At 37.5% G+C, this 11,915-nt stretch overlaps 1 protein-coding gene across 1 annotated transcript; it reads right to left on the reverse strand.

Moving 5' to 3' along the window:
* Positions 1-10,885: 10,885 nt before the first annotated feature.
* On the reverse strand, positions 10,886-11,419 carry LOC136849531 (uncharacterized). The gene has a single exon (XM_067122873.1). The coding sequence runs from the start codon at positions 11,417-11,419 to the stop codon at positions 10,886-10,888; it is 534 nt and encodes a 177-aa protein (XP_066978974.1).
* Positions 11,420-11,915: the final 496 nt, after the last annotated feature.

Here is an 11,915-nt window from a genome sequence, read left to right on the forward strand (position 1 = left end):
CGTAGTACAAAATACTGGAGAACCTACTGTTCATGTCGTAGTTAAATAACAACTGGGCGAGTTAGAAGACTGCCAATGGAAGAGGGTGAAATGGTGTGGGGAAAAAACAAAAAAGAAAAAAGTTGTTATTTAACTACGACATGAACAGTAGGTTCTCCAGTATTTTGTACTACGTTATCATTTTTTTTATTATTTTGAATATTCATTGTTTTTTTTCTCTCTCTCTCTCTCAGTATCCATCTTCTCAGTGATTTTATTTGACGTTTCTGTTTAGTACGTGATTATTTATTACTTAGTCATTGCTCTTTTGCAGTTAACTTAGGTTTTTTATGTTCCTTTTTTACTTTATATTATTATGTATTTTAAAGTTTTGTCAATTATATATAACTGTTTTAATACTTTTAGATTTAGTCAATCGGTATAGTTTTCTTACTGTTTCTCTTTATTTTTATGTAATTCTATAGATAAGTGACCCTGATGATGGGAAAAGTTATGTATTCCCGAAAAGCTCGGCTGTGCCTCTGTTAATTTCTAAGAAATAATAATGTCTGCAATTTTACCACGTCCTCTGGCTATACACAGAATATATACAGTATATATATATATATATATATATATATATATATATATATATATATATATATATATATATATAAGAAATTTTTATCACACCGTGATTTATATACAATCATGAAGCTACAAATGTCGTTTAATATCCAATTCACGCTACTTCAGGAATTATCCCGATGGGGAATTATCACCTAAGGAGAATTTTTTAAGTGATAAATGGATCGAGCTGGCTTGACCGTCGAATGGAGTCGGTGGAAGGTACTGTGTCGAGGGATCGAGACCCGGCGGTACCGATCCGTTTATCACTTAAAAAAATTCCCCTTCGGTGACAATTCCCCATAGGGGATATTCCTGAAGTAACGTAAATTGGATATTAAACGACATTTGTAGCTTCATGATTATATATATATATATATATATATATATATATATATATATATATATATATATATATATATATATATATATATATAAATATATATATATCTATATATATATATATATATATATATATATATATATATATATATATATATAAAATATATATATATATATATATATATATATATATATATATATATATATATATATATATATATATATATATATATATATATATATATATATATATATCTAAAGGACCTCATTCAAACTGGATGGTATCTAATGGAGTTTTTATTCAAAAAGTTACAAGCTTTCATGGACAAACAGTCCACATTATCAAGTTTGTCCATGAAAGCTTGTAACTTTTGAATAAAAACTCCATTAGATACCATCCAGTTTGAATGAGGTCCTTTTTAGTAATTCTACTATTGCACAGAACAAGAACAATTGAGTATGTATATATATATATATATATATATATATATATATATATATATATATATATATATATAGAGAGAGAGAGAGAGAGAGAGAGAGAGAGAGAGAGAGAGAGAGAGAGAGAGAGAAATATTTTACTTTCCGTCGCATAGAATGTTAACATAATCTCGTAAAATTGTCATGCAGGCAAGAACCATTCATGGTCATTCTTTGCTTTTGTCTGCCAACTTTGCTCGAAGGACAACTGCAAAGCAGTTGCACAGATATATAGAGGATAATGAAAGCGCAGCACGGCTAAAAACACAATGAAAAAGCACTAGTAAAAAGTAAAATCGGAATAAGATGATGATAAGTCCAGGAACATTTACAAAATGGCGGTTCACTTTCGTCAGAGGGAGAAAGTGATATGGTCTCCCCACGTAGTAAGGAGAGAACAGAATCTCGGTACAGTGTAGTAACTTGCAGTATCTTGAGTATATTGTGAGTTTTTCATCCATCCATTTACCATTAAGTGAATGTTTTTGTAAAGTTAAATAGAATGATTATCAAAAGGGGAAATATTCCTTGAAATTCTGTTTAGAAAAATTTTACGATTCTTTTGTTTCTGTTACTTGAATATCCGCTTGAATATCACTTGCATCACCGGTTATAGGGGATTGCGATTGATTAATGAATTGACTGAATGATGTCGAAACTACTTCAGCCATCCACCAAGGTCATGTGTTTTTACTATAAATTGTTACAAACAAAGAAGAAAGACCGCGATGATTTTCTTTCCCATACATACTTCAAAAATACTCATAAATACTCACATTTTGACGCAAAATAACAGACAATAAGTCATTTAATAAGATTCTATGTATAACTTTTTGTATATCAAAGATCGATCTTCATTGGAGGGGTGGGTAGAGCTCTCGGCTAGCACGCTGCTAGCCCAGCGTTCGACTCTCCGACCTGCCAAAGAAGAATTAGAGGAATTTATTTCTGGTGATAGAAATTCATTTCTCGTCATAATATGGTTCGGATTCCACAATAAGCTGTAGGTCCCGTCGCTAGGTAACCAGTTGGTTCTTAGCAACGTAAAATAAATCTATTCCTTCGGGCCAGCCCTAGGAGTGCTGTTAATCAGCTCAGTGGTCTGGGTAAACTAAGATATGCTTAACTTATTTGTACATCAAAGAATCATCGTATAAAGAACATTTTTAGACAATTGTTAAGAGACACCAGTGCTTCTAAATAGAACACCATGATGAAAGGCGATTTATGGATTTAAAACTGGCAGAATTTTGTCTAGATTTTCCAAAGGCCATTGGAAAACTAAGTTGCTTGGTGCCTGGAAAAGGCACTAGAGTAAAATGAATATACATGAATACAATGCAACCGCTAAATGAAATAAAAGAAGGAAGGAAACAGATGACCGTTATCTTTAAAGGTGTTTGTGAGTGATGAGTGCGTAATGTGTATGTACTGTATAGTATATCACGCGTAATATCCATTAACCTTATGATTTCCGTATGGAGCATGGGGCAAACAACCCGTGGGAGGGTAATGCTGTCAGTTCACCTTATGCGGTGCACTGCAGGCATTACTTAAGGTTCTATGCAGCGTCCCCTCGGACCCTGGCCGCAACCCCTTCCATTCCTTTAACTATACCTCCGTTCATATTTTCTTTCTTCTATCTTACTTTCCACCCTCCCCTAACAGTTGGTTCACAGCGCAACTGCGAGGTTTTCCTTCTGTTACACCTTTCAAACCTTTTTATTGTTAATTTCCATTTCAGCACTGAATGACCTCATAGGTCATAGCGTTTGGTCTTTGACCTAAACTCCATATTCTATCTATCTATCTGGAGCCAAACAAATGACCATTTTTACATTCACCTAAATTTTACATACTTTAATCAATCTTAAGGAGGAGCTGAACTTCTATAATCAATGCATGCAATGTTCATAGTATGCTTTACATATTATAAGAACTAAGCAATGTCGCAATCATGGATTTTGGCGTCATTCTTAACGGCTCGGCCATTGTGGGGGTAGAAAGGCAGACGTGATGTTCCGAGACTATTGTGAATTATTATACCCTGTTCCTCGTATTTGTGGCTCTATGAGTGTATGGATGGGAAGGGAAATGGAAGGGCACCAAATAATGCAACATGTTCGAATAACTGAATTGTTATATTATTTGAAAATGTGATAAATGTTTCATATATTCGAGGCTCAAATCAGAAATGTGGAGGGCCTAACTACGCATTTGTTCCAGAAAAATGAAAGAAACCTGATTAACAGTGATAATAAATAAAGAAAAAAATGATTGAATATTTTGTAAAGCATTTCAGAAATCCGACTGAATCAAATGATACATCGCAACAGCTGCGGATGGCCAACCTTGTACACATTCAAAGTTAGCTGGAGCAGAACTTAAGTAATTATCTCTCTCTCTCTCTCTCTCTCTCTCTCTCTCTCTCTCTCTCTCTCTCTCATTTTCATACCCGCTCGTTTGGCACTTCTCGGCATTACTGTAACTTCAGACTATCACGCAAGTTCTTTATTAAACGATTGCTCCGAGTACCTACCAGCAGCAAAACAGCCCCTAACAGTTGCTTCATCCCAGATTCAGGTTCAAAGAAGGTCACCAGATTTGACAATCAAGTATTTTTTGCATATCGTGTCCAAATCTGCCGGTATGTATTCAATATTTAAATCATGTATGTTAATGAAAATCACACATTATGTGTTTTAGAGATATATTACCTTTGCATTTGATATTCATTTACAAATGTACCTTAATTAGAAAGCTGACGTAAATGGAGGAGAAATTTTCTTCATTTCCTTATTATACTGATCTTGAGAATTGCTGATGTTATCATTATCAGTTCAGTGTTCTTTTCAAAGTACATTAATAGACATTGCATTCAGAGAGAGAGAGAGAGAGAGAGAGAGAGAGAGAGAGAAACGGGTTTCAATACACTGTGGATGAGGAACACGTGGCATTAACCCTCCCACGTTTGTCTTTCTGAATTTGTCAGGTTTCAGCATTTTCCCGTCTGAAGATGATGAAAGTATCAGACTATCGTCAAGACTAGTCACTCTGTTGCTCCTCAGGCAAAGGTTTAACCGATTTCGTATCTGAGCCTCAGGTGGCGTCGAGGACCATAATCGTTGCTGAACGAACAGCAGACAATCTATCAGTCAAGGGCGGTGCACAGTGCACTTGTATACAAAAGCGATATAATGAAAAGAGTAACAATGAGAGTTACAATGGCTCTATTCTCAGAGACCGTTTTGATGTCATTCTCGTGATGATGACTTTGAAATTAGCAACTGGTGCAATGTCATTTCCTTCGTTAGTGAAATTGACGATGAGGATGGTTTACACGATAAATTGAGCAGCTTTAATATATAAAATGAGAGGTTATTAAGCAACGTCATTGGTTGATTTTATTGACTAATAAATGAAACAATTTCGTTAATATATCGAAACTTTTGGTCACAGGCACAAGTAACATTATTTTCTTTCTGGAGTCACAATGGCCTTTCAGCTTTTCAGCTTCATCTCAACTTTTGGATTCGCTTTCCACAGAAAGCCTTGAAACCGGATGGGAAATAAATGACAGTCTGACTTGTCAGGTGGAATTCGAACGTATGTAGGCTATGGTAAAAAGAATTGGTTACTCTTAACCTATTATGTGAAGAAGAAGCATATTCATTAACGTTCTTTAAACTTTAATGTCATGCATTTCTAATTAAGATGCATATTAAAAGTGCATAATGTTAGGAAAGAGAATATATCCTCATATATATAAAGTCTGCAGTTATCTCATCTTTTTAATGAGTCTCTGTTACTTCAAAGAGAGTCGGAGGTATATTGAAAATGTGAGTGCAAAAATATAAAAAGGTTCCACTACCTCTGGTTTCATTAGATTTAAACCCATTTGCCAGTGAGTTTTTGCAAGAAATTTCTCGCTCTCTGGATCCCCACGACAGGAAACAAGTGAAAGGGAAGGCAGAGGCATCGAGATGACAATCGAGACCATAAACCATATGAATGCTAATCCATGACTTACGTAATCGTGATTCTCGGGCGCTTTTACCAGACAAACAATAGTTTGTTTGAAGTCAGTGCACTTGTCTGCTTGCGGGTTCTCAGGGGTCACTTCCATATATATGTCGAGTTCTAAATTGTATGAAACGTATACAATAGAGTATTAGCATTACTCATTCATGTTGCGCTCACTACACACTCAGCAGTCCGGCTGAATAATGCTGGTCGAGCATTGTGACTGACACGTTGCATAGTCACCCATGTTCTTTCTCCTTCAGCTTCGTATTCTGAACACAACTGCTTTGAAAAGTTTGTAAAAAAAAGTGTACTTTTTCTTTAAATTTTTCGTTTTTTATTTACTTCCAGCAAGATGTGTCATATCTTCATCGATTCCTAGAGTTGTTAGCCATATTTGATATAAATTAATCGAGGTCACAGGTCCAGCATTCATATCGTCCTATTAATTAAGGCTACTTGCCCACCTTTTATAAAGCAAATCAAGAAAAGGAATAGTGATTTATGTATTTATAAGTCTCAGAATTTAACTGTTTTTTAACTCATCTTTACTGCCGATGGAAATTATTGCACTTTGCACTTGAGCAGTTTTGATTGTAACTTCACACCCCCTCGCCTCTATGATATGAAGCCTCGTTGACAAGGAAGCAAACCCACAATAAACAATTCCATAACCAAAATTTGACCTCCATATTTACCAACAATAACATTCCTGTCTTTCATGAGTGAATCTGGGATTGGTGGGCAAAGTCAGGCATCGAGAACTGAGCCGTACGTCACCAAGTTACCACCAAATGATCTAAAAATCATGCACAATGTCGTGCATTATTCATGATATATTTTTACTTTCCTTTGGAATAATCATAATAGATATTGTAATGGAATGAAACATTCATTGCAGAACAAGTATAAAAATAAAGAGCACCGAACACCTGAAATATAATAAATAATAACATAACAGAGCTGAGAAGCATAAAAGCCCACTGACGTCACAGTCTCACATCACGAAATACCAAGGTGAAGTGTCTCGAACTTCGTTGCTGTTCGGAAAACCTATTACCGTTACCAGAAGGCATACAACATTTGGAAATTCTACCGATTACCTTTGTCCAGATCTTTATGAAACTATTTTGTTGACCAACAGTAGTGCGTTTTAGTATTGTGGCTTTCCAATGACGCAGCATTGTGATATCATTTCCTTCTTCTTCTTCTCCTTCTTATTCTTTAATATATGCCAGGTATCTTTCAAGGATACAGGTCCTTTGCAAAAAATGGAAAAGCAGAGTTTCGCTAATCTCACAAGTAAACGCGGGAGATAAAAATGTAATTTATAACTTTTTCCCCCTTTCATTTACGATAATGGGATGGATAAAAATTATTAACATGATTTCCTTGCATCTTCTGTAAAATGTAGTTTGATTTCTCAAAATACTGATAATGCTCAAGGGACTCATACAAGTTAGGTTGGTGTCCTTGGTAAAAAAGAAAAAAGATACCAGCAGACAGAGAAGCACCAGAGGGAGTGTGTGTGCGTGTGCGAAAGGAGCAGACTATGCCGTATACATCGCAGCTGGCAATTTTATAAAATAATATTACCGCATTTATTTCATTGCGGAAAGGTGCAGGTTTATTATGTTCAGGTCTTGATCGTTCCAGATCTGCAAGCATAAATAAGATTTACACACACACACACACACACACACACACACACACACACACACACACACACACACATATATATATATATATATATATATATATATATATATATATATATATATATATATATATATATATATATTAGATAAGCACATACACATTAGTGCGAAATGTGAAAAACTAAATGAGCATATGGTAACTACAGTATATATCTATCTTTTCTCCTTGAACCTTTTATTAATAATGTCGTCCACGTTACCTTTATTTTTATATTTTTCATCCCAGGAATAATTCCACGTAGCTCTAAAGGTATTTTAGATGGATTTTCCTGTAGTCAACGCCAGCGTTCTATACACGAACCGGTTCTTGTTTGTCTTTTCTCTTTTTTTCTCTTTTTTTCAGTCGGTTTTTCTGAGAAGATTGTCCTTGTACACGTTCTCCTTTTCCTAGTTTTCATTTACAGAACTGATTCGAAAACTATTTCAAAACTGAACCCTATAACAAATAGTAAACTATTCCTTGTTTCCTGTCAAATCCGTTTCCATTTACTCGAAAGTTATTTTTGCCAGAGACAACTGATGTTTATAGTAAATAGCTGACGCTTCTCATTGAGGATGATTGTTTTTATGAAAATCAAATAATTCTGTTGAAGTTTAATCATCAAATACCTCTTCTTTTCAATAAAAATATCCAATGCTAATCACCACATTATATTTTCTCTAATAATCGAACTAAACTACTCCGAATAACAGGCGGTAGAGTTATACAAGTGGTATACCTCTTGTCACTATGTTAGAGGAAGAACCGATAACAAGCTTAGAGATGACCAAATCGCCTCCTGACGGGTAGTGTTCATCACGAAAGGCATTTAACAAAGACACCTGCTTGGTGTTATATACTCGTAGTATGATATCTACCATCCATTGTCTACATTTGACCCATCGGGGACTAGTACTAAACACGGCGAAACAGTGTAGGTGAGTCACTGTTTCGCCGTTTAGTACTAGCCCCTGGGGAATCAAATAGTTTTGTATATAGTTTGAGGAAGTAATTGCCGTAGGCCTTAATTGGGTTGTTTGGTAGACAGCATCCTAATTTTTGGTTGGTCGCAAATAGCTCATTAGATATACTACAGTAGCACCGACCGCTGACCTTATATAACAAAGGTCTTGTATCACGTTGGTATTCCCGCTAAATGTGAAAATCTAATTGAAATTATCCAAGTAGACACATAATTAAAGATGATGGAGTTTTTTCAGTTGAATATGCAGTAAACAGCTGGGTGTTGAAGGAAAATTGCCTTCTTGTGGCTTTTTTTAATGAAAAGAAAGTGGTTGGAGATGGACGAAATTGATTAACGGTCGTAAGCTGACACACTTACTATACTCGCACCGTAAGGTGTACAAAGCTTGCTTACTAGGGTGTATCACATATCTAAAAAGGGCGGACTTAAGATAAATCTAAAAAGAGCGAAAATATCAAGGGCGGGGTATGAACAAAGGGATGAAGTAACATTAGATGGAGAAAGGATTAATGAGGTTGAATATTTCAAATACTTGAGAACTTTGACATTCAGTCCAGCTTCTCTTGAGTCAGAAATTGGTGAAAAACCAAAAAAGGTAAATCAAGCCATAGGCCGGCTGAAAAAGATTTGGAAATTAAATACACTAAAATTGCTTCAACAAAATAAGATTACAGATAAGTCTAGTACGATCTTTATTGCTATAAGAGTATTAATAATGGCATAACAACGAAATTCTGGCTGCGAAACTGTGTCGGTGTGAGAAATTAGTTGAAAAAGAATAATAACAGGAGTCAGAAATAGGACTGAGAAATGATGCTAAAAGGGAAGTTACTGATGTCCCATTTACTTACGAGGTAAGTAATGCTGAAAAGGAGATTTTGTGGAAGGTGGCTCGGATCACAGAAGAGTCTCAGCACTGCAGGAAAATGGTAGGGTTTAATTAATTAATTATACTAGTACATGCTATACGTATATGTGTGCATGTTTTGCAAAAAATTTATGATATTCGAAGCTCAGTAGTATAAATAAAAAAAGAATACTTTACGCTTTCGGTCAGCAGTAATTTTTCTGATCTTGTAGTGCAAATATCTGATTGCACAAAACTCCGTGTCCCCTCCCAAACTTCTGTACATAACCTGTTGTACTGCCACAAACACTGTAACCCTCTGAGAGGCCATTAATCAGCGCTGGTTTCAATTTGGGACTCTCTCACTTTTGTGACCGTGTGGTCGTTTACGTTAGATCTCGCGATTAACATGAAACATGCTTTGACGGATACCTTGGTGGATTAATTTTCTTTTGAATCTTACGTTGCTTCCGAAGACCGTGTTTATAAAGAAGATGCATTTTGAAGAATTTGAACTGTAGCAACACAAGTTAACGTTACGAGCGCGTGAAGGAGAGAGAGAGAGAGAGAGAGAGAGAGAGAGATTGAGTGCCTGTCCAGAGAGCCGAGCACTCTAATCGATAGAGGAAATTCACAAATTACCGTCATAGCCGTATTTAAAAAAAAAAATTCTAACTCATTATAATATTCTTAAATCACGGAATCTTTACCTCTGTAAGCCTTTAATAATGAAATGTTTCCAAAAATATGCATTTTGGAGTATTTTGTCGCATACAAGTATAGATAAATGGAAATGTTTAGCATCCTTAGCTCAAGGCTGCAACTATAAATACTACCGAAAGACAGGTACTTGCAAAAAGAGAATCTTCCTGGAAAGAGAAGAGGTCATGAGTTACGCGCGACCGAATCCAGGTAAAAAAGTCACAGGTAAAAAAGTCAGGGGAAAAATGTCACAGGAAAAAAAAGTCACATTAATCTTTCTTAGTGACCCCCGAGGGTTTTTACCCGGTATTATCCACCATCGCGACGTGTTTAGTACAAGCCCGTTGGGGATGACCATAAAAATATAAACAAAAGACTGTAAATATCATAAAGATAATAATCCACAAGAAATATTATTCCTATAACAACCCCCGAAAACCCTTGGGGTTACTATCTAGGAAAGATCCAAAATATTTTCTTTTGTTACTTTAGCTGCTAACTTTTTTCCCCCGTGACTTTGCTATCGGTCGCCCATGCGACCGAATGAATTTCCATCCATCAGCTTCATCCAGAATTGAAGATTTAGTCTACTGGTCGCCAGTGGATTGATACTAAAATCTCTGAAGATTGCATTTAGGTTACTGGAGCCTTGGTATTTTAGCAGGATAATTAAGACGGGAAGCATGATCTTAAAGTGATACTTTATTAACAAACTACAGTGGTATTTATATGAATTGCTGACCAATCAGTGACCAGGAAATTTACATAGTGACTAACAGATCAATAATGCACATGCATTCGATTTTAGACTTTATATCTTCTGAAAAATGAAAATCGGGTGCGTCACGGAAATTGGCGCCTGTCTTGCTGGATGGAGAACCACAGTCTGAGAGCCAGATGCGATCCATGTGTCGCCAAAGTAGGTACCAGTCTGTCACAGAAGTAGGTGCCAGTTTGTCGGTTCAAGGAGTGCAGCGTGAGAACCTACTCACGTGGCACAATACCAAGCGCCCCTGAAAGTTGACTAGGACGTTGCAGAGGGCCTCCCGCCCTTGAAAATTGGACTGGAGGAGTAATGTCACCAGGTAAGTACGCTTGTTTCAGGCGGTCAATGACAACCCAATCTGTCGTGCCACAGATGTCGACGAGGAAGGCTTTCTGCCTGCGGTCAACGACCCGGTAGGGACCCATGTAAGGCTGAGTTAAAGGCAGTCGAACGGCATTGGTTCTGATGAAACGTGTTGTAGTAGTAGATCCTTGGGGATAAAGGTCTTGTCATTTGGCTTATAGGATGGGCAGTCAGGGGCGAATTTTCTGACTATAGTCCGGAGTCTGATGATGATGAGTGAGGTGTTATTGTTGGGGAAGAATTCACCAGGTATCACAAGCGGACCACCATACACCATCTTGGCTGCTGACAGGTCAAGGCCCTCTTTAGGTGTGGTCTGAAGGCCAAGGAGTACCCATGGAAGCTGCGAGTACCAGGTCGAGGAGCTGCAGCGAGACATCAGGGCTGCTTTCAAGGTGTGATGGAGCCTCTCGACCATACCATTGGATATGGGATGGTAGGCAGTTGTGTGATGCAATTGGGTGCCGAGGAGGTGGTTTAGGGACATCCAGAGCTGCAACGTGAAGGTAGTGCCTCTGTCGGAGGTGATGTGATTGAGTATGCTGAATCCAGACACCCATGATGAGAGGAAACCACTGGCACATGCTGCTGCTGATGCCTCAGTCATAGGGGCAGCTTCAGGTCATCTCATCGATCAGTCGACCATTGTGAGTAGGTAACGATGTCCTTCGGAGCGTGGGAGGGGTCCTACAATGCCGATGTGGACATGGGTGAAACAGTGTTGCGATTGATGAAAGGAGCCCACACCTGAATTTGTGTGATGCTGGATTTTGGAGAGCTGGCAGGAAGAACATTCACAGGCCCATGACTTTGTATCCTTCGATATGCTGTGTCAGATGAAGCACTTCATCAGGAGGGTGGCTGTGGATCATCCTGAAGGGTGTGACAGACCGTGGACGATGTTGAAGACGTGACGTCTGAGTGCCTGAGAGATCCATGGGTGTGGGCGGCCGGTGCTGATATCACAGAGGATAGAGAGGTAGGGCTGTTGTTGTTGAGGGGGATGTTGTGCCATTGCAGAGACGTTAAGGAGGTCTTGCAGGCGTTGAGCTCTGGGTCCCACTGTTGCTTGGCCACCAGCTGCTTGTAATTGAGGCTGAGGT

Source organism: Macrobrachium rosenbergii, chromosome 21, assembly GCF_040412425.1.
Source record: "Macrobrachium rosenbergii isolate ZJJX-2024 chromosome 21, ASM4041242v1, whole genome shotgun sequence".
In the NCBI taxonomy this organism is placed as follows: Eukaryota; Metazoa; Arthropoda; class Malacostraca; order Decapoda; family Palaemonidae; genus Macrobrachium; species Macrobrachium rosenbergii.